This window comes from Microtus ochrogaster, chromosome X (genome assembly GCF_000317375.1).
Source record: "Microtus ochrogaster isolate Prairie Vole_2 chromosome X, MicOch1.0, whole genome shotgun sequence".
NCBI classification, from domain to species: domain Eukaryota; kingdom Metazoa; phylum Chordata; class Mammalia; order Rodentia; family Cricetidae; genus Microtus; species Microtus ochrogaster.
Genome location: NC_022026.1, coordinates 33,641,238 through 33,666,507, shown reverse-complemented (window position 1 = coordinate 33,666,507; position 25,270 = coordinate 33,641,238). Strand labels below are relative to the sequence as shown.

Sequence of the window (25,270 nt, the reverse complement as noted above, 5' to 3'; positions counted from 1 at the left end):
TAAAAAATATATAAAAATAAAATTCTCTAACATGTTTAAAATATATTTTAAATGTTTCTATATAATCTCATATAAAGTGTATAACAAAAAATTATTTCTACTTACTTTATTCTAAACTAAGAACTCGCTTTGGATCTAACTATCCACTGAAAAGGGGGTGAGATATTCATTGGAATATAGAATTATGTAATGCTTATTGGTCATGTTGCTATATGAGCATAGAAGGCAGTTACAAAAGAACACATCCAGAACATCAAAAAATGCATTTCAGAGCAAGAAATTCTTCTTATTCTCCTAATTAGAAACAAAATGAATTCAATACTACCATTTACTTAGTACCAGATTTTCTTTAAAAGTAGAAGAGTCTGCTCAAGTGAATATTTTCAAGGAAGATAGTAATTGGTTAAGTTGTAATCTACTCAACAAAATATGTCAGTGTAAATATAAAACATAAAAAAATATAAAGAACATAAAAGTGTTCTTTATTCATAATTTCTGACCCTGTTAATATGTTTATATGTAGACACATACATTATATTGATAGGTTTTCCTTTCAAATATCAAACTCCAAATGATATATCCATAAATTCTTCATAAAATAAACATTTGATGATTTAAACAAACTTTACGCAGTAAAAATAAATATGACAGACATAACACAATTATATCACACTTAAACATATAGTCAAAGGAATCTCAATCTTACTATGGACTTCTGAAATACATAAAATATGTCTGGTTCATGAAAACATTATTTTTACTATGTTGTTCCCTCATATAGCAAATTTACTGATGTACCTAAACAAAAGCCAGGTGCAGAAATTTAAAAATAAATCCATATAAATTATTTCAAGAGCAAATATATCTTAAAAGTCAATAAATTTATTCATTTATATAAAAATACTAAAGAAAATTTATTGAAAGCAATAATATACATTCCAATTAACACCAAAACTCTAATCACAGTGGTAGAACAAATATGAACATAAGTGTTCACATAATATGTTAAAATTGATTTGTCATGAAGACATAATATGTTAAAACTGATTTATCATGAAGATTCTCCTAATTACTTCTAAAACTGTCACTGTTCAAAAATATTGTGTTTATTTTAAGATGTACTAAAATAAACTACTTTCCATTTCCTTATATTAGAGAGGTATAATTTTTGGTGTACATACCAATCACTGATTGGCATAACCTAGACAATATCCTTAACCATGCTTAATTCACTTCATTTAATAAACTCTATTTTAGAGAAATAGATATCCTGCTATTTGAATTATGCAAAAAATAAGGATAAATAAAAAAGAGGCATTTGGAAGGCTTACGCTTAATTTTTAATATATTCAAGATTCAATGGCTACACAGATGTTGATTATTACTATATATTCTAACGCTTTACATGAAAATATTCAGGTAATTTGGGCGTTAATTAGCACCAATTGATATAAAAGGTACACCTAGTACATACTGATGTATGACCATTTTATCCTTACTAAAGCATGATAGCTAAATGACAACAAAAATAAAAATAAAGAAATGTATGGAAGCAAAGAAATTATCCCGTATCCAAAAGGACCATCAGTTTAGATTCTATTTTTCAGCAAAAATGCCAGAGAAGCCTGTTCTCAAAATACACATTACTAACCCACCGTCAATATGATTTTGACAATCTTCTTTCTTTGAGGGATTGTATACACTCTCAGCTCATAGGTAGAGTCAATGTTTAGGCATATATAATTTCACCTTCTAAGAGATCTATCTGAGAATCCTTATAGGATTTAGCCCAAAACTTTAGTAAGAGAAATATGATGCTTTCCATTTTTCACATGCTGGGGAATCACTGGGATCTGAAGCAGAACCTAACAGAGATGTGATAGTTAAAGGAGAATGTCATTCCCCATCCAAGAGGCTGTTCACACTAGAGAGCTGCTGGGAGAAGGAAAATCAGTATTTTAACAATGAAAAAATATAGGATATATCCACCCCAGACCATGGCAGGTCCCATGCTCAGGAATGGTCAGCCAAAACAAACCATGTTTCTGGAAGTTTTGATGTTGTTTTAAAGAGAGAGAAAGAACATGAAGTTGATTATGTAGAGAGATTTAGAAAGACATTGGAGGAGTTGAGGAAAAAGAAAGAATACATTAAAATGTACTGAGTGAAACTCTCAAAGCATGAATAAAAACATTATTAATAAGAAAGACATTTTCAGAAATTATGCATAATAAACAAAATATAAGATAAATACTGTGTTCTAGAATATATAGAGGATTCTCAGTTATCACAGATGATACAGACTATGAAATTATTCCAAATATAGTTCAACATTACTCTAATTCGAACAAACATTCACATTCAATTCAAAAAACGAAATTGTTTCTCTTTAGAAAAGTTCCAACGCAGCCTAATGAGGATACCATTTTTAAGCAAAATATCACAAATGAATTAATTAAGACTCAATATGCATACTTATACTGACTATAAATGAAATCAATCTAAAGTATCAAAGAAGAAAGCAGAAAATATTTAAATTTAGTCAATTTGCAAATATATATAAATATATCTAACTTACATAGATATATCACATCATTAACTGAATTATGAATCATCATTTATATAACAAGAGTAATACTATCATTATATATAAAGATTCCAAAGTGTCTTTTTTATTTGAGTCAATAAAAAAAGGACAAATTTGTGCTGTCTTTCAAAAATTGTACATTTGCTTGAAAGGTACAATAAGTTGAAAGTTTAGCAATATAATAAATAGGTATTTTCAACTTACTGGGAGCATTGCTTTTAGTCCAGAACGGAGGAACTCATTTCTCAAATGAATTCGAAAATCAAGATCATATGGAGAAGTGACAAGTGCATTTATGAACTGCATGCAGGCCACCTACAAAGAAAAAGAAAATTTCACTTATACATTTAGGTATAGAAAAGAAATATGCAAATATGGAGTGCAATATTAATGTATTTTCTTGAATGCGTGTACTTAAGTAACAATTAGAGATGCCCGAACAATCCAAAGTACATACCCAATTGAAAATTAATAGGCAGATCTGCTAGGATTCCTTTAACCAGAAGTAATTCTAGCTGAATGACATATATTAATAATACCTTAGAAGTAAAGACTTCTAAGCAGGATGATCAGTCTTGTAACAATATCTTTATAGAAATGTAAGTAGTTTGTTAAGGCCATAAAAATAGTAAAAGTTATATTTATTGACTACATCAATATCAATATGATAGTATATATTATTACTATAAACGTACCATTGATATTAAGAACTTTGTATATAACATATAAAAACATGGCTGAATATTTTAAAAAGAAGTTGAACACAAAGTCTACCATATAAAATAATTAGGAGATGATTTAAAGTCAGTAGTCAAACAAGGAAAGGTAACAAAAGTGCCATTTATTGCTCATTAAATTCTATAAGATATCTCATTAGTAACATAACAACTGCAAACTAAAACTGCTAGGGAAATACTTTTAAAGACATATTCACTGGTAATGTAAGAAAAAAGTAATTTGTTGCATCTATGATACCATTATGTCTTTCTGAGTATAACTTAGGAATTAAAAAGTAAAATTATCAAAAATATCTTAAATTAAAATTTAAATAATTATTTCAAGAAGCACAGCACATTATTATGAAATGCCATTGTGAGGATCCAATATACAAAATACAAATTTTGAATGCAAGAGACTAAACCCTTATCATCTCTACTATTTAATTTTTATGAATTACTGGGCAATGTATAAGGTCCTTTTCATAATTTGCTATCTAAAGTCACTCTCATAGAAAACCTGAGATGAATGTTCTAATATATTTATTTCACACATGGTAAATTGAAGCCAACAGCAAATCAATAACTTATACAAAGTAAAAGGCAAAACACAATTACATTTCTACATTATAATATTTTACTACAAAGAAAACAATTCCAGAACGCTTCAGAAACTCCACAAATAGATTCATGCAAGAAAAGATTTTAAAGCGGTATAAGACTATAAAATTTATCTGTTGCATCATGTTGAGTTAACCAGGAACATCTTCATTATAGCTATACATTAATTATAAAAGCATTAAATGAATTTAACAACATGTCTAGAACAAAAAGGAGTTATCAAATATATAAATGAAAAGCAAATAAAAATAGCGAATGTAGAAAATGATACTTGGTTTGAAGTATATCCCATTCCATATACATCCTATGAAGTAACAAATAGAGAGCATCCCATCATCCAAATTAATTGTTTCTCCTTCCCTTTTGCTGGCTGACAAGATGCTCTAGTTTCAGTGTCAATGTACATTCGCAGACAAGTATATTTGTATAGGTTCAAATACACTACACTACAGAACTCTACTATTCAAAACAAGATCTTTTAATAATAGATTAATAGGAAGTAAATCAAGAACTTGACTTCACTAGCTATAGTCCAATGTCTTGAAAAATACATATAATTCTTAGGTCCCACGTTGGACAATATGGATAAAGATTACTGCAAGAAATTTAATTGAACAACACTGCATGGGAAATATTAATGAACATAGGTTCTGGCCCTTTAGAGCTGATCTTGAAATAATTACAAACCTCATTCCCAAACAATGAAAGTTTAAAAACTTTGATGTTCATCTTCCAAGAACATAACTATTTAAAATGTAACAGAACAATAAGTTCTGTTACAAAACAAAATATTTCTGCTTTTAAAATAATCCATCTTCAGAGAAAGGAAGTAAACAAGCTACAATACTGTGGCCCAATTTTTCCAACTACGGGTAAAAAAAAAAACAAGCTCATAAAAATGAGTTGATCTCCTTGAGGTCACATGGCTAATAAGCCAAAAAGAGTGGACTAGAATCTCATACTGTAGTACTGTAGTCTTTCGACACATTACAATGTGCTAGCCTAGCATTGTTAAATACAATTGACCTTTATCTCAAGCCAGAAAGAACATAAATGTACTTGAATTAAATATCACAAATTCAGATATCCAGATTCTTCATTTTTTTAAAAATGTTTAAAATTGCTTTTACTTTTAAATGATTCCCGATGTTTATTCACTCTTTTTAATAGAGAGTCAATGAGAAACAAAGTGTTAACAAAACCAGAAAGTCAGTAAATTTTGTTCATTGAATAGAAATGTTCAGGGTAGGGCCATAACTCATACGCTAAGCCAGTAAATATAAGTAGTGCCTGTTTTTAATAGTTTTTGACATATGAAAATTTTATATTATCTACATTTTATACATATGTATTTAATAAATATCACATATACTATATATGTATACTTGCTTTTGGGTGAATGCATATAAAATAAATTAATAAAATGGAATACATATGAGCATCTTCACAAAATAACTGTGAAAATAAGAGAAACCTTTATTTATTTTATCTAACAGGTCTCACAAACTGCAAACATTTGTCTTCCTGTTTGATCACAATTCATAGAGTTATGGAGTACAGTAATTGCCAACTCTAGGGCATTCTCAGACAGATTATCCATACTGCCATTAGCTGTGACAAATTGTGCTTTTAAACTTTTATTGACATTGTCACACATTTGACTTTATTAAGTGCTCTGTTGACATTAACAAGGTCTTTCTTTATTTTGGCCACAGCAGGAGTTAGGGAAAAAGATGGTTTAAGACTAAGTACTTACCAAAAACTATACAAATATGCAGTGCAAGTTAATTAAGTCAAGAAATGAAGAAAGATTTTTAGGAAAAAGAAGTGATTTATGTACAAAGGTACAACAGGTAAAGGGAAGAAAATGCACAAAATGTTCATAAAGCACAGTGTAGTGTGACAACATCAGAAAGTACATGCAGAAGCCTAGTGAAATATACAGTTAAAGAGAAAGCAGTAAGCAGAGTACAAAGTGCTTTTCTTATTCATTTGGGAAGGAGGGACACAAAGACTAGATTTTAAACGTAGAGGTCATAAAAAAGCCTTTGAAGGAATTTAAGCAGTGATGTGACAAAACGGCATGTCACAACAGTCATTTTGTGAAAGAGGATTTAAAGGGTTAACATAAAGGGTAGAATATTTTTTTTAAAAAGTCAGAACAAAGTCAAAAATAAGGAGAATTCCCTGAAATTAAAACAACAACAGCAACAAAAACTGGCAGCAGCGTAATGACAGAGAGATACTATGCCTAGAAAGATGTAAACAGTTAACATAGTAGATTCCAGCATGAACTACTAACTATAGTAATACAAGATATATATAGTAAAGGTAGATCTGAAATTAACTATTAGATTTTTGGTGTATATTAGTTGTTACATAATGATCAGGAAAAACTACAAGAAAATGGTAGGTTATGGTGGGAGAAGGAATTAACAGCAAAATGAACATAGTTAAAGGCTATACAGAACATGAACTTATTATGTTTGAAAGGGACAAAGGAATGGGATGCAAAGAGCTTAGACAAACATATCTTTCTTAAGTCAGAAGGATGGATAAGACAATGGACAAACCATCAAAATGAGAAAAACGAACCAAAGGTTCCAAGATAAAACTTTCTCTCATTTACACTTTGATTTTAATTTCCATAGGTGTATATGGAGATTCAGAGTTCTTGTTTTGAAAAGGGGGGGTGACTGCTGTAAGACAATGGTCATATGCCCTGAGAAGATTAGTCACTTGTATTAGTTTAACAAAATGCTGATTGGCCAGTAGCCAGACAAGAAGTATAGGTAGGGCACCCAGAACAGGAGAATGCTGGGAAGAGGAAAGGCTCACTCTGCAGTCATCACCCAGATGCAGAAGAAGCAAGTATATACATACTCACGTGTGTGTGTGTGTGTGTGTGTGTGTGTGTGTGTGTGTGTGTGTGTGTGTGTGGCTTTGGACTTAGTTTATTGACAGTTATCTGAGCTTTAGTAATTTACTAAACTTCTGTTTAGCTTTCCCTCACTGCCAGGCAGTGTGTGGTCACATTTTGAGGGTCTGAATGTATGGGCTGAGCAAAATAATGTCTTCCAACCTTCCAACTCGTGTCCTTAGACTGCCATGAACAGAAATCAGAAATTCACTCTCAATAAGAAAATGCAAGAAAAAAGAAAAACAGAAAGTTAGGTTCTTATTAAAGGTCAACAGATGCTTCTTTATAAAAAATTAGTTTGATAGACTTGATAATTTCAATGATGGCTCAATGTTTGACTTGTTACTTTCATTTCATTTCTGATCCTAATTTATATACCAGGAGGATAACTATACCAAGTATGTGTGGTATGCCTGACTGAAGCTATCATATTTTATTAAAAAAATATTTCATGAAAGGCTTTTTTGTACCATTTTTAATTACAAAAGAAGACTTTCTTCATTATTCTGAAACACCAGAAAACTGATTAATATGTAATAAATCATGTTACCATACTTCTCACAACTCCTGAAATCCAACAAAAACATGACAGCTTTCTGACTAGTTGTAGTCTTGGAAAATGGGCTATCTTAATATGTGCTCACTGGATATTAATCATGTTACCTTAAAAGATTATTAATGGTCAGTTTACTTTGAATTTTCCTATCTTACTACATAGGAATAAAGTTCAAGGGTATGCCTGTATTATCTTTTGTCTTCTTTTTAAAAATAACTGGCAGACTATAGGGGCCACTATTTTTACACACTACAAACTCTTCTTGCCTCGATTCTAATTTAATAGTCCTTCTCTATTAGAAAACATAATATCATTGAAATTCTAATCTTTCAAGCCCAACTTCAAATATCACCTCATCAGATACTACTCCTATAATTCTCAAATTTGTAGTGTAAGTTATATTTTTGGTTATGAGCCTAACCTTTAATGGATGAGCCATCTCTCCAGCCGATTGCAGTGTAATTTAAATGAGATAACATATGTAAATAGTTTGTAACATTATGTAGCATAGAACTCAAATGATATTTTTAATTTGTTACTTGTGGGAGTCCTATAATAAACCTAGTTAGGTACTCAAAGACATGAATTTGAATAGGGAGAGAAATGTGACTTTCACATATATCAGGAGATTTGCTAGAATACAGTTATATATTAAGCTAGGGAAGCAATTGAAAATATGCATTGACAAAATATTCATTTATATTTATGAGCACACACATGTTGGTGAATACACACATCAATATATAAGTAGATGAATGCAAAATGATAACTGGTAAAGATGAGTGATAAAAATAGGGGAAATGTTCCTGGGAAATCAGAAGAGAAAATATGCATTAGAAACATAGAATAAAGAAGGGTATTCAGAGATCACACAGAAAGGTGAACAGAGAAGCAAGAGAAGTAAAATCTTCAAGGAGTACATGTTGATGAATAGTGACAAGCATCCACAATTGGGGAAAAATTGGATTTTGAAATTTAGAAGATTTTTTTAAGGATTGTATAAAAGCTCAGTTGTGAAAAGTATTTTAGAAAATAACTGTAGATTATTTTTTAGAGACATGTGGTACAAGATAAAAAGGCAGATGAAAGGCTACTAAGTTTAAAAATGCAGGTCATACAGTGTGGGAGACCAAATAGTACAACTAAACAGATGGTAAGGCAAGGAAGAGAGTACATATGTTGATGTGATTTATCCCCAATCTTTTCCTCAAACTACTGAAAAGCAATGAAAAGCATATCATAGCTGAGCTAGAAAACATCTGTAAGAAGTTGTTGGTTTAAAATATAATTAGTTCAGTATTTCAACAGAATTACTTCATGACATTCTAATAAGAGGTCTCAGGACATTACCAAAAATAGAAAAGTAATTCTGTTAAACTAGAACACAAATTATGCTTTTTAAACAACAGATTTTAACTTTTGTTTTTAATTTCAGAATTCTTAACATATTATATAAATTTTACAGGATAATTTTCCATTCACATTAAATATGCCTATTAACCCATTTCACAATTCTTGGGAGACTACTAGGCTCTGTATATAACAAATTACTAAATTTTGCAGCTCATTAAAATAGGAAATTTCAAATTGTAGTTTGCATATGTTTGCATCCATAATCAGTATTCAACAATTTCTTGAATATTTAGCAAGATGTCTATGATTTTTCCATATGGTACTTGCTAAGCACTTGCTACTTAATCATTCTATTCTGTGCAGCACCATGGAGGCTAGAGAATGACAGTAGTGTTTCATTGTCTGGGGTAAGAGACAGTGGAGGAATCATTGTAGAGTAATTTTACTCAAAAATGACAATGGTATTTTTTATGGAGGTGTTACTATAATGGACATACAATTCTAGATGCATATATCAAAAATTGAAGTTTAAACCATTATTCTAAACTTTAACAGCTGTGCGATTCTTAGAAAACTGATCATGTAGCCTCCCTTCAACTCAGTCCCCTGATCACTAAACTGAAGATAAATTATAACACCGAACTGTGGCTAAAATTTCATTTAAATATTTTTAACTATGTAAATGTTAAAACTTGTCCCATATATGTCAAATTGTTACAAATTCAATGAAAGCTTTAACTCTAAATAAAATACTTGAGTCCTGCTAAACTTTGGAAGTAAATTACAGGCTTATATGTATGTCTGCCAGTGAAAGCCATCTACTCAGGCAAGCACAGGCAACACAGCAACGAAGATACAACACTGGAGAAGACATCTGAAAATACACATTTCAGGCTTTCCCTAGAAAATTCCAAATTTTATTGAAGCTAAAACTAATAATATGAAAAACTGTCATAGATAGAAAAATACTAAGGGGAAATTCTCAGTTTTAAAAACAATATATAAGATAAAATTTCATCAATATCCTCATCATAGTTGAAGGAGAATACCTTTAAAACATCTTTACATATCTGAAGAAACATTATATAAGGTTTCATAATATTACAGATTCTCTTTAGATGAGCCAGTTCATCTGTTGTACAATTTCCAACTGTGACAGAAAATGTTAATACTTCAAAACACAATAAAAAAAATCATTAGTTTCCCATCAAATACAAAATTTACATGTATACACTCACTATAAAATAACTTGAAAATTAAATATAGAGGAAAACTCTCTTTGAGTGATGAAATAATATTTTAAAAGATATTTCATGGATTATCAAATGGTATATACACTATCTAAAATAAAGAGCACATTGATATCAAATTCTGGCTCTTACACATCATGTCCATTTATACAAGTGATGTAATTTCATTCTGCCTATCCTCGGGATAGAGAAATATATAACACTTAGGAGGTTCATCTCTTACAAGAATTAAATCAAATATGTAGGCAAAATAATATGTGCCATCATCAGAATGTCTCTTGTCTCTAAATTAGTCCGTGTCTACAGATTTTTCCCAGGATCCCTGACAAAGGAGATACTATTCAATTCCCTCTGCATTGGGGAGTCAGATTTATAATTGATGTTTGAAAGGCACAAAGAGAAAAACATCGAATTTTTTTTAAAACTGCTTCTTGGTTGTCTGTAACCATCTGCCTAGGACCTTGAAACTCTTCTAACTCAGATATCTGACTGTTAAAGACTATCATGCTATGACGCCATAGTTGACTATTCTCTTACATTTCTACAAAAGCTTACAAACTTTTTTAAATTGGCTAGATAGTACTGACAAAAATGGTTTCCCTTTGGCCCAGATTGTTGCTAAAACTTTAATTTCCCAATAGTTATTATAATGCATGTCATATTAGTGATAATGATGAAGCAATTTTCTTAATTTTAAATGAATTTAAATAAACAAAACTGTAAAACACAAACAACTATACATTTACATTTCATTCTATAAATTCCAGCTTAAGAGGTGTAGGTATAATACAAGTATTCAAAATACAACTTAAGTGATTCATGACAAAAGGACCCCACCTGGAGTTGTAGGGCTTCATGGTTTTCTAATCCTTCGACAATTGGTGAAAATCGTTCTCTGTTATTTCTTTCAGCTGCAGCAGTGATAGCCCCTAAAAGTTTGTCTAGACTACAGACAAAAACAAAGAAAACAGAAATGAAAAAAAAATGTATTATGTTCATTCTCTATTTGATTTTTACTTCTTGATGTTTATATAGATCATTTAATTTTTCACATCACTTACTTTTAATAGACAAAACTTTCAAGTATTGTAGTATGACACATAATGTTTTTAAATATCTCTGTTATGGAAAAGCTAAGTGGATCTAATTAACATACACATCACTCCACACTCTAATTTTTTCTGTATGAGCTGTTTGTGTTTCAAACATTTATCTACAAACTTATATTATGTTTTCTTTTTGTTGAGTAAGTTCATTTCATGTTAAGTTACCATATAAAATAAAATGCAATGATACAATATTACAAAGGATCTAGTTGATTCAAATAAACAAGCAAAATTGTAGTCTATAGAGGTGGGTTAGCAGTTAAGAGCATTGGCTGCTCTTCCAGAGGATCTTGTAAAATTTACAGTGCCCACTGGTAATTCACAATTATCTGAAAGATCTCATATAGTAAACTAAACTGCATAATGTGCCATAGAGCGTCTATGCATGCATTGTACACACAAGTGCATGTATGTGTGTGCGTATCTGCTGTGTAGTGTCTACTGTGTCTTCTGTGTGATTCCTGTGTGTTTCCCAAGATAACTTTTGAACATAAAGCATTTGCAATTGACTAATGTTATTTTCAGTGAGATAAAATCCCATTTATTTATTTTATATTAATCTTTAACAAATTTAGATTACATAATATTCAAAAAGGGTAAAATACATAGAAGATAATAAAGATGTCAATTTAAAATGTTCTAAGCTCTACTACTATTTTTCTGGAAGTTATCAAAAAGAAAAGACACTAATTTCCCAGGTGTCATTTTTCAACACAATAAATAGAAGATATCAATACTTACATGTTCTCTTCACCAACAATGCAAATAGCAGAAAGTATTTTTACTATTTCAGTCATCATGTTGGGTTGTTTGGGGTCAATCGCTCTTGCCAACAATAAAAGACTCCTCTCATCACCTAAAATCCTTTGCAGACCAAACTAAACACAAAGAAGCAAATAAACAAACAAATCTGAACTGTGTATGGAACATATTTTTCATTTAGCATAAACACAATATAATGAAAATTTTCAAAAGAATACCTTTGCAGTGGTGTTATAAATATAATTATGTAAATTATCCTCAAATGCAGTTATTCAGATTTATTTTATTTGAAATGACTATATTTTAGAAATTTTGTGGCTTGAATAAAAATGATTTCCATTAATCCTCAAAAACATTTGAAAATATTTAGGAGAAAAATGGCAACAATTAGTATTTCTCTAACAAACAAGAACATATTGAACACATACTGCTATATTTTTTAAAGCAGTTTATGTCATGAGATATACTGAGGAAAGTCTGGAACATGTGGTTAACTTTTCCAATATAGTTGCACCGAAAATTAAAGTAAACATAGGAGGCAAAAAGGCTAAAGTGCTTCAAGTATACTCTATGCTATTTGATGCAATAAAAATAAGATATGGACTTTCTCCTATTTTTTTGACCTTTTACATCATGTCTTAGGCAGCAACATCATGGACTCAGAGACATAACATGTGAGTTTTCTTATATACCACAGTCAGATAGGTAAAGGCGATATCAGTTTCATTTATTTTCTAGCCATGAACCCAAGCGTGTATCTACATGCATTCACAAATGCTAATAGGTAGATATTCAAATACAAAAATTAATGTTAAGATACTGTTCTTTCTTCACCTTTGTGTTATAAAGTATATTTCTGCTTTCTCATTAAAAGTTTGCTTCATTTTACAGTTAGTTCCATGGCAGCATTACATTTCGTTGGGAAATATTACAAGATAACATTTAGGAAAGTACCAAACATATGAACTGCGTGAAGGTTTTTAATTTAAATTCTAAGAGGAAAGGGGGCCAGACTAAACTTCGGAAATATTACTTTACAGTGGGCCTTAATAAATAAAGGAACATGCAGACTTTTCGAACTTTAAGGGACATTTAAGTTATTTCAGATGAAATTTACCTTCCTCGAATTGGAAAATGTGTTCCAACTTAAAAATGAATATATCACTATGTACTTTCTCTTCAGAATGTTTGTTTTATGAAGTTTCACATGTCTATAATTTAAAAGACTCATTTATTAATGTGGTGGGGATATATATCCAAACCATACACATAGCTTAACAAAAACTCCCATTTAGTTTAGAATAATTTAAGTAAAATCATCATGTTCCTCAAAACTGCCAAACACATAAGAAAAAGGAAGTGAGTCGATGAATCGGAGTATCCTCTGTGGGAATAGGGCCGACTAGGAAATCCTGCTAATAGAACTTTCTTTAGTCAGTATTCTAATTGTAATTAGTTGTTATCCTACAAAACTATGATATTTGACAAGATGAATCAATAAGAGTGTAGAACAAAAGTTCCCATAGCTGAAATTACAGAGAAGGAGACTGATTAGCCAGAGGCTAAGTTATTTTTCAAAGGCCCAGTCTGCTTAGGAGTGGCAAAATGTGATTTGCATCTCTGACTTTTAGTACTATATTCTCTTTCTATAATGTTACTACTTTTGTCAGTTGCAGAAGAGATCCACCTGGAGCTACAGAGAAATAATGTACAATTAAGTGTATCTTTGTTAGGCATTAGATACCATGATGTGTGGTACCTAAAGGCCAAAAGGACAGAAGAAAAATTCTTCTGCACTAGTAATGATAGGAGTGTATCTATAAGAAACTTCCAGATGGGTGAGAAAGACAGCCCAGGGGATAAAGGTACATGATAAAATGCCTGAACACCAAAGTTTGATCCCTGGAAACACATGGTAGAAGGAGAGAAGTGACACCCTCAAGAATGTATTGGTGCTTCATACACATGTGTAATTAACTGTAAAAAGATAATCGACTTCCAGAAATAGCAGTAAAGAGATATGCGATGAAGGAGTTCATTAGCAACCATGTACTGCATGTACCAATAAAATTATTTGCTGATTAATATGGATATATGATATAGATAGTAATATATAATTGCATATACCAAAGAAATAGTTTTTATATTACTTAAATATACAGTATTATTGCATTGGTTATTAATAGCTAGAGTTCACATTTAGCAAGTTCCTGCTTATTGCTATACTTACTTACTTTTATTAAGTATTTTGAGATTATTAAAATGCCATCTAAAGGTAATTAATATAATTAAGCAAATTAATTAGTCAGTTATTTTATCTGTAGGTCTCCACAAGATTGTATAATACAAAAAGTATTATAAAAATACAAAAATGTAAGCTATTTTCCACAGATTACTTTTACACATGTTAAATCACTGAAACTGAAGTAACACTCTTATCAAAATAGTTGAACCATATCCCTACCCTTGAATTTTCCTTTTCAATAAACTGAATTAAACTTCTTTCTCTAGAAATGATATCCAATTTATTACATTTAAATTTCCATACAACTAGAGTTTATAGGTTTTCCACGTATAGAAAATCCAGGTTCAATTCCCAGGACCTACATTAGGCAGCTCAAGCTTATAGCTTGAGTTCTATGAATCTGATTCCCTCTGACCTCAAAGGGCAACTGCACACGTTATGCAGATAAACTCATCTAGCAACATGTACACATAACCAAATCTTTAAAAATAAATAAAACTTCATAATATCACAAAAGGGAAAATGTATCATCATATTTGAAAGCTAAACTAATATTGTTTGCATAATTGCAAAATATGCCAGCAAATATTGTGTGAAAGTAAAGACACTTAAACCACTTATAGAAAACTCATGATGAAGTGCATTATAAACATATTATTAAAACTTGAGTAAATACCTACTGTTCTATGTCTTTTTTACTTTCACTCTGTCAAGCAAGCTCTTCCCTTTTGTAACAGAAGGACAAGTAAATACTATTTACCTTATTATTCATAAATGCTTTCAGGCACTGAATGAGTTTGTACTGATTCTTCTTGTCGATATTTTCTTGCCTAAATCAATAAGAAAAAAAATATTAAGTTGTGCTTAAATCTTTTCTTATGTGTGAAAGGTTTTAAATGTCTATTCTTACTGTTTTTTGTCCAGAAGCTTTTCCAGCACATCCAGTAAAAGTCCAAGTCCTTCATGGCCAAAGTTGTTAACCCAGCTGAGAATTGAAAAGAATATATAAGCAACTTCAAATATTTAGTACATTAGATATTAAAATTATAATTTTTGTCTTCAAATATGGTAATCCTGCCTCACTATTATAGTCTGTTTTATTTTCTTTACCCTCGGATAAAAGACTTGACTCTGAGGATGACCCTGATATCATCGTCCAAATCCCTGACCTCTTTTCATGGCTTCATCGCTCATATATTGCACTGCGTCAGATAGTTCACCAGCTTCACATACTTAAGCCAGAATTTATGAGTTAAATTTATCTTAAGTTATTTCCATTCCCTCAAATCAACTCCTCGTCCACTCTTCAGTATTCTCTTAGCAACACCATTACCCTTTGACTCCCTCAAACTTGAAAGGCTGGCTTAATTGTTTGACCTGCTGTTGTCTTTCACCTTCTCATATTTTCTACTCATTTCATAAAGAGCTGATGAGCATCTACAAGGTACCAAGTATGCATGTAATATATATACACAACTGAGTTCTTATCCTCATTGAGTCTATTACCTACAAATAGAGAGACAATAAATAACTAACCAATTATATAAACATCAGTAAACAAGTAAAATGCCAGGATGCTTTTATTTAATATGTAACCAGGGAAAGATTTTTGATAATGTGCAACCTAAACAAAACACTAAAGATAAACGGGATTATACGAGTAGAAGTATTATCAGAAAACTGATTCTAAAAGTGTTAAATACTGTGTTTGGAATATTCCAGAACCTCTGTAGAAGGAAATCAATTAGTGGGGTTGGACACATAATACAAGGCTAAATCACAGTTGTGTAAGAATACTAGACGTTTAGATATCCAGTTATGAATGCTTCTTCTTCTTCTACAATGATTCCTCTAAATGATCCTCTGCGCTTTTCATTGCTTACACTAAAAACTAATTTACTACTACTAGTTACATCTTACTGTGGATGAAGAATCCCCGTGGGGTTCTGTGTAGCTTCATTTTTTTTCTTTTGTTCATTTTACATTTAAAAAATCTAACTGATAATATTTAAACAAATTCTTCAGTCCAAAAATCTACCTGGATTTTTACCTCAATAATTCCTTAACCTGACATTTTCACCAAGCTTCAATCTACTTTTCCAGCCAGAAAATTTATACCACAGTGGCCAAGAGAATCAGACAAATTATCATTTCTGAAGTTCTCTCTACACTTCCTTTGTTAGTTTATTTATTATTTCTTTCAAGAAAGAAACTATAATATTATCTTTCAACGTCACCAAGTCTCAAATGACTATTTTACACTATTAACTATCTCTATAGCCCCTGGAAATCTTCAAACAAACATGTGTTCTTCTTTTAAACCCATACATATAATCTTGTCTCTTGATTGTCTAGCATGGTTTTTATCATATACTTTACTGATTCATTTGGACTATAAATTCCCTAAAGACAGCACATTTCCTCACTCATTTCTCTATCATACATTGCCCCATTAGAGAAGCTTACATACAATGGCATATATATATATATACATATATATATATATGTATATATATAATGGCATATATAAATATATGGCATATTTGTAAACAATAAATATTTACTAATTTAAATTTAGTACTTTTGTAACCACAAAATATAGGCGATCTTATATTTCTCAAGGATTTTACAAAACTAAATATACAGATGCTTGTAAAATAGACAATATAATATCTACTACATACAGAAACAAATGTTAAAACACTGGAGAAAATACTAGGCTTCATATATGCTAGGCAAGCACTGTACCACTGTGGTACATGTACTGCTGCGATATTTCATATATAGTCTTTTAATTTCCTCTGATAGTTAATGAGAATGGTGCTCATATGCTCATGTGTTCTAATACTTTGGTCCTGAGTTGTTGGAACTGTTTGAGAAGAATAAGGAGGTATGGCTTTTTGGAAGAGGGCTGTCACAGTGAAGCACGCTTTGGAATTTCAAAGCTCATGAAATTCCCAGTTGCCTCTCTTTGCTTCATGTTCTGGATCAAGATGTAAGCTCTCAGCTACTCCTCCAGCACCTCACCTATTAGACTGTCAAAATGATTCCTGCCACGAAGGGCATGGATTCTAATGCTCTGAAACTGTAGCCCCCCCACAGTAACCTGTTTCTTCCATAAGTTGCCTTAATCATTGTATCTTATCACAGCAATCAAAAGTAACTTAAGATACTGTAGTAATAGGAGTGGCGGGGCTGTGTCCCCAGCATCCCGGCCGCCTGCTAGCTTATGCCCCGAAATAATTACACGGATACTGTATTCTTTTAAACACTGCTTGGCCCATTAACTCTAGCCCTTACTGGCTAATTCTGATATCCTGATCAACCCATCTCTAATAAAACTGTGTAGCACCGGTCTTACCTGGAAAGATTCTAGCCTACATCCATCCTGGGTAGGAGCTCATTGCGTCTGCCTCAGAGAGCAGAGCTATCGTGTCTGCCTGGGAGAGGGGTGCATGGTGTCTCTGAGCTCACTTCCTCTTCCTCCCAGCATTCTGTTCTGTTTACTCCACCCACCTATATTCTAACCAATAAAATGGGCCAAGGCAGTTTCTTTATTTTTTAACCAATGACCTTCCTCCATCAAGATACTGTCCATCTCATATCAGCATATTAAAAATCAATATTTCTCTCAGATTATCAGTGATAGTCATCAGATGACTGAAGAAGGTATAATTTGAAATAGCTGAGATTCAGAACCAGTCACATCCACAATATATATGGAATCTCATTTTAAACTAATGTGGCTTTAATTTTCATAATGGAAAGAAGAAATCAATATGGCATTGTAATGATAACTGGCAATGGGCTATTCAATTGAGGCATGTAATCATCCACTGCAATGAGCTATTTTCTTTAAAGACTAGATAATCAGTGGGGTAATGGCAAAAAGATAAAGAGACATCAGTTCTATGTATAACATGCTGTATTTATCAGGGAGAAATCTGCAAAACTATCATAGAATAATAACCTTAACATAGTCTAAACAAATATATATCCAATCATCAGTATCTGCCTTGACATTTGAGAACAGAAAATTAGTAATTTCGTCAAATTTAACACTTCAAAATAATTTGCAAAATTCGAAGTATTACTCATATTTCCTTTATACCCAGTATCATTATAATTATTCGGATTGTCTCTTTCTTTTGCTAGGAAATTATTTGATGTAAGAGAATGATTTATTTGAAATGAGTCACCCACACATCACAGACTACTTGAAAATGCATGGCTAAAAGCATTTTGGATTGATTCACTGAAAATTATTTTTATTCAAATAAAAGATACAATCATGAAACATAATGATAAGAGGACAAGTTTATTTCTTATAACTTATCGAGTACAAAGTCTCAACTGAGGATGCAGCTGGCCAACGGGAAGAGGAAGCCTATTCGGAGTCTTCAGAGTTCCTAAAATAGAAAGGGACCCCAAGAGGAGTTTGCTGGTAGGGGAATGAGCTAATCATGATACACCCTGATGATATTCATGAACTCAAAAAGTTCCCCACATCCTTTTATTCTCTTCCAGGCTCTCTTCCAGACATTAAGCACTGGGCAGGCTCTAGTTAAATTATCTCTGTGCATTCATTGCAGTAAGTAGGTACACATATGCAACAAAACACACAAAGGCAAAAGAGACAGGATGAAACAGCTTTAATTAAAACAAAATGTTGGCTTGTTTACATGGCTGGGAGTTTTTTGGGTTTTTGTCTTGTTTGTTTTTGTTGTTGTTTGTTATGTTTTGTTTTAAGTCATATCACCAGAAGTAATTGTTGTTGCAACTATGTACCTCAAACCAGCAGCATCAATATCATTGTGAATGTGCTAATAATTAAAAATGTGGAGCCCAGTCTCAGAACTATGGGATCAATCACTAGGGGAGGTGAAATGACAGCAAAATGTATTTTAATGTGATTAAAAGTGATTTTAGTGCTTGGTGAATTTCACAACCAATGGCATAGAAAAGATCTGTTAAGAAGTAGATGAACCCCTTTGGAACAAGACACAGCCTTAGAAATCTAGACTGCTATATACACCCTCTCAAACACAAACACTAACTACCATAGGACACAGAACTGGGATAAAGATGCAGCTGAAGCACTCAAAGCTGACAAGTTTAACAAGGTGTATAAAGTGCAGCTCTTACAGAATATTAATTGAGAAGCTCACATGATACCATTATACCAATGGCACTGCTGGTGGAAGCAGAGGGAAGATGAAGGGATGAGAACTTGAGGGAATGGTTTGGGCAGGCTGGGTGTAAGAGGCAGGACAGAGGGAGAGAGTAACAAAGGAGATATCTTTATAAGGAGCATTTTAGTATTAGAGAGAAACCTGGCACCAGGAAAAACCCCCAAAAATCCATAAAGATAACCCCAGCTAGGACTCCTAGCAATACGGAGAGGGTGCCTGAACTGGCAATCTACTGTAATCATATTGGTGACTACTCTAATTGTCATCAAAGATACTCTATCCAGCAAGTGTTGGAAGCTGATGCAGATATCCACAACAAAGTACTGGGTTCAGTTCCTGGAGTCTTGCTGAAGAAAGGAAGGGAAGACTGTATGAGCCAGGGGAAATATGAAGGGGAAACCCACAGAGACCACTGGCTTGAAGTCCAGGGAGATTATGGACTCCAGCACAACAGATAGGGAGCCTCTGTGGGACCAACCTAAACTCTCTGCATGTGTGTGACAGTTCTGTAGCTTGTTTTTTTTTGTTGTTGTTTTGTTTTTGTTTTGTTTTGTTTTGTTTTGTTTTGTAAGGCTCCTAGCAGTGAGATAAGGCACTTAGATGGCTTTTGGGAACCTGTTCCCCAAGCTGGATTACCATGCCCAACTTTGAGGCAAGGTAAGGAGCTTTGTCCTAACTCAACTTGTAATAATTTTTTTTTAAAAATAGAATATATTAAAGCTTAAAAACAGGAATTAGCAAGCTTGCTGAACTTCCTATGTCAATGATCAAATGAAAGAAAACTTTAGTTTGAATGTACGTATAAAAGAATTTATTTAAAACTAAATCTAAAAGAAAGTGAGATTTTCCCATATCTAATTCTCCAGGACAAAACAAAATGAGCAAAACTCTCTATATAAATGTAGTTATTCTATTATAGGAGGGAATGAACTTTTGTTCTCTTCCAGATCTACATAAGGAGCAATCTTTCAGTTTAACAAAAATTCAATGTTTTATCCAGAATTAGATATTTATGCTCAGAATTAGCTCATCACATTTCTGGCAAATGTATTATATTTGGTGGAGAGAGGAGTCTATAATACACATGCACAAATATAAAAGGACACAGTGATCACATGTTCAATTTGATTAGATTCTCTAGATTTATAGCAACCTTTCAAAAGAGTAAAGATAAAATTAGAAGGTTCTACACTAAGTCCCATAAGCTGTAAAAGCAATTGGTCTCATGTGAAGGGGGTGCAATATTAGTCATGTCATTCCTTTATCACTGTTTGTGTAGTGCTAACGGCTAGTAGAGAGGGCTATGTGTTCTGTATAAAGGATTTGATTTCTCTCTTAATGGTGCACTAATGCCATGTGGGATCTCATCCACAACACAAATCTTGGGGATTCAGAAAATGGGTAAAAATTATACCACATTCAAGCAGTATAAGAAACAGAAAAATACTATAAATTGTATCTTTCAAATTTTTAGATAAAACTATCACATTTTAATACCAATATTCCTTATGTAATGTTCCTTAATGCAATTATAACTAAATCTATGTTATTTATACTTGGATAAAGAGAATGAGATGCATGTGAATACATAAGATCACTGTATGATCTTACAAAACAATATTGTCTTGGTCAGAACGTCAAAACAGTGGTGAATGTAAATTTCAATATTTTACCACCTTTAAAGGATGCTTTGTTCAGCTAAATTAATTTCATAATTGTCCCTCTATCAATATATACATCCATCACAAAGAAAATGTTGGAATAAAAAAGAATACAATAGCAATGTGCATATGCTTTAACTGGGTTTAAATAAAAAAACTTATATGCATTCATTTTTGTCTACAGGAAAATAAATACAATAAAATGAAGCATTTGAAATTCTTGAAATGATTCACACTCATAAATTAATGCATGAACTATCTCTGACCAATTATAATATACCTATTTGCTGCAATGCTGCCACTTCCAGGCATTTGTGTATAAGCTTTGAAGCATGACACTTGCTGACCACTTATTTCACCTGATTCACAAAAACGTTGAATGTGTCAATTTTCCAGCTTTGCCTCTCTGAGGTTTTGACTTGAATGCTGTGATAGATCACAATTTCCTTAGAAATTCCCAAAGAACACATCTAATCTTTCTCTCTAGCTCCATTTCTTCTCTCCATCAGTCTCACTGGCAAGATCCTGCTATGTCCAATGTGATTCACGTACTTTCAAGAGGAGAAAATTTTCACCTTTTCAGGTTGATCATATTATATAAAAACAAAATTCTCTTCCATGCTGTTATAACAAAATACAGTAATACCTCAAGTTACACAGAAAAGTCTCATTTACAGAGCACATTTAACTACAAATTTTATCTCAGAGAACAGTTTCCTATTTATTAAAATCAATTTCTTAGTCCTTGTAATTTACTTTGGAGACAGTATAGGAAATAGCTTTAACTATATCTATTTTAAATATCAACAGGCTAAGTACTGAAGAATATTTTCGTCCACATCTGCCTTTAGAACTTATAAAGATATAATACAATGTTGTATCCCATATCAATAATGAAGTAAATTATATGAAGTGTGAATGAAAATGAAAAGGCTTCTCAGTCTTTAGTAAATAAGGGAAAAGCAAAAGTAAAGAAAAATTTCATATATTCAAGCCAAAGTCAGTCATATTTTACATATGGATCTGTTTGCAATTGTGACTATAATTATGTTAGCAAACTTACTAAATCTGATGGCTTAGTGATATAACCATTCAAAATTACAATAAAATGTTAGCTTCCATAAGAAAAAACTGTATTGGATTACTTTCTGAAGCTAAGTAATATAGCTGAAATTCTATCATGTACTCCACAGGACATCCAATTTCCATTGGTTCCATTGAATTTTATTAAAATGAATTTATTCCAAAATATCACATTCCTAGTCTGAAAACCCTGAAAATGAAAAAGGGTTCATGAAGTTTATCTGTGATAAATAAAATAAGTCCTTGAATGCAATCAGGAAAAACAATGGCATTAGCAAAAATCAGGTGCATACCTCCTTTTTCTAACCCAATTTGATATTATGCTATCGGATTTTTCTGAGAAGTAAACAAGGGGTAAATGAATTTTCCTGCAGTATATGAAGGGTAAGGAAATTTGAAGGACAAGTGCTCTTTGTAGAGTACAATACGGAAATGCAACCTTTTATTCTCAACTGTCAGGTACAATGTGAAAAATTAACACATCATTATACATGGTGATTTCTATGGAGACAAAGATCAAACAAATTTAATGTTCACAGATAATTTTAGCACAGGATATCTATACATATGTCTGGGGAAAAAAACGTATCTTTGAATTCTCTTTGCGGATCGAATTCAGAAAGTTTAAATGTTGTTCACTAAGAACCTGATTTTTAAAGATATGAAGACTTGTCTTTTCTGCCTTAATCTTAATATTTTATTTTAAATATATCTAAGTAAAACTCAGAAAAAAAGATGTGGAGATTATTAATTTTTGCCTGCACCTATATTGTTAAATACATTTTTATTCCTTGTATTTAAGTGAGGAAAGCTATATATATTTATAGTAGACACATGACTTATTTGTATAGGTGTGGAATAACAACATATACATTTCTCGTATTCTCATCATTTTTCTTCAACAATGAAAAGAGTAAAATTGTACTTTCTTGGCAATGTTCAAGCATACAATATACTATTATTTACTATAGTTACCACTATATATATTAGATATCTTGAGAAATTTTGTAGCCTTTGAGAATAGAAATTTCCTAACACATTTATTATAAATTACACTTTACAAAACATAACCTGAAACACAGAATATTCAAAAATATTAACAAAAACAAACTAAACAAAACAGGAATCTTAAATGAGTATTTTCAGTTAAAAAGTCAAATAAAAATAGTAGAGGTACCCTACAATATATGTTTTGTTGCATAGTATTCTATTCACAGTATTTGAACCATACAAGAGGAGGCTCATAACAGGACCTGGGTATCCCATACATCATACCAAAAAAAAAAAAAACCCAGATCTTTCCAGAAAACCTATTTTCTGTTCTATTTGCTAATTAATACAATGTTTCCTCAGAATAGAAAGCCCATTCTAGAAAAGATAATCAAAAGACAGAGAATTAATTAAGTACATTTATTTAAAATTAACTTCAAGATGTGTAGTAAATAGTAATTGATACTCTGATGGAAAAAGTATTGAGAAGAGTCTGAGGAAAGTGTAATACTTACTTTTCATTTGGGAATAAGAGTGTTTATTTGACCGTACAGAAGCTTCTCCCCAGCCAAAATGTTGCAGACTGGCATATTTAATCACTTTCTGCTAAGTTTCTTACTTCATTATCTCTTTGTGTTTCATCTTATTTGCATCATTTACACTGAATTTTCAATAATTTTTGTGACCCCATTTTTTCTGCAAGACCAACCTCTTCCTCTTTCAAAGTCTTTATCCAAAAGAACTAAGAACTGAACTAAAGTTCAATAATGAAATGTAAAATCTTTGTAAAAGCTCAAAAATGAAAAGAAAAACAAGATGATGAAATACATTGTCAAAGATCATACATACAAGGCTGATATTCAAAACCGTGATTGAATAAATGAAATTTCCACAATGAAAGGTGGAAATTCATTCAACTGTATTCAAAATAATAACTGAATAATTGTTTTAAAAATAACAATCGAATAATTTCATGTGATTTCAAGTCATTTGTGTTGGCACAAACTGAAAATCACAGCAACACGCTTCTATATAACCTCACTATAGTATGCAACTAATATGGTTCTTCAATCTCCAGAGAACTGTTTGATAATTCATATTTATCTAGTATAATTCATATTGATGGCTCAGAAAAATCTAGTCACATATTTGAACTGTTAATCTATATGGAATTGGTTCTTGCTCCTAAAATCCACTCTTCTACAACTGTATGTTTTTAACTCCCACACTCAATAGAAAAGAAAAAGAACTCATGAAAGTGAATACTAGAATCAGCTTGTGAATTATTATTACTTGTAAATAATTCAAAAATAGTAGTTCAACTAGCATATAATATGATGAATGATTTCTAATATTCAAGAGCAAAGTAAGAGAACAATTAGTGGCAATTAATTGTATATTTCATAATAGCTAATGGAGGTAATTTTTAATGTCTAAAGAACAAAAAAAATTGATAAGGGTTTAGAGTGATTTATATTTCAATTATTCTGATTTGATCATTACACATTGCATACATGTATTAAAATGTCAAGACCTAGCCTATAAATATATGCAACTAATATCTATCAATTACAAGTTAGAAAAAATAATTGCAGACAACTAAATTAGTAAAAGTCCACCAATGACTGACCATAACACATCCTCTATTCTGTTTGCAGAAGAAAGTAATGATGAATAAGTAAACTAAAGGAATATTTTTAAACTTAAAGTATGTGTTAAGATCAAAGACAATCCCAAGATTGATGCCCACTCACAATAAAAGCATTATGACATTTTAATCAATGTTCATAATGCTGAGCAATAACACACTACAAACTTCTTAAACCGTTTCTATATGAGAGAAAAACTCATTACTGCTTAATACAGGTTTAGATTTGGATCTATTTCAGGGTTCCCTCTATCCTTTGACAAATATTAATTCACATGGGAAATTTATGATAACGTAATTTTTGAAAATCTGTTTACAGCACTTCAATCTTCAGTACCTTTTGATAAAAGAATATTCAAAAAACAGGTTTAAGAATGTATCTCAAGGAAACTCCTTAGGAAGCTGACATCAAAGAAGACACAGTACACCATTAAAACATATACCCCACACACATACACATAACACACACACAACTAGATTTCAATTCAAAACCATGGGATATCTTCTCCCAGTCAGTGGGTTGCCTTTTTGTCTTAGTGACAGTGTCCTTTGCTTTACAGAAGCTTCTCAGTCTCAGGAG

General features: G+C 31.6%; 1 protein-coding gene across 3 annotated transcripts in view; it reads right to left on the bottom strand.

Moving 5' to 3' along the window:
* Positions 1 to 25,270, bottom strand: part of Diaph2 (diaphanous related formin 2) — a 793,576-nt gene that overhangs the window by 559,792 nt on the left and 208,514 nt on the right. For all 3 annotated transcript variants that reach the window (XM_026784823.1, XM_026784824.1, XM_005358668.3), the window contains 5 exons: positions 15,027 to 15,101; positions 14,877 to 14,946; positions 11,851 to 11,987; positions 10,841 to 10,949; positions 2,792 to 2,902 (listed from right to left, as the gene is read on the bottom strand). In XM_026784823.1, the coding sequence (XP_026640624.1) occupies positions 2,792 to 2,902; positions 10,841 to 10,949; positions 11,851 to 11,987; positions 14,877 to 14,946; positions 15,027 to 15,101 (502 nt within the window). The remainder of the gene's footprint in view (positions 1 to 2,791; positions 2,903 to 10,840; positions 10,950 to 11,850; positions 11,988 to 14,876; positions 14,947 to 15,026; positions 15,102 to 25,270) is intronic.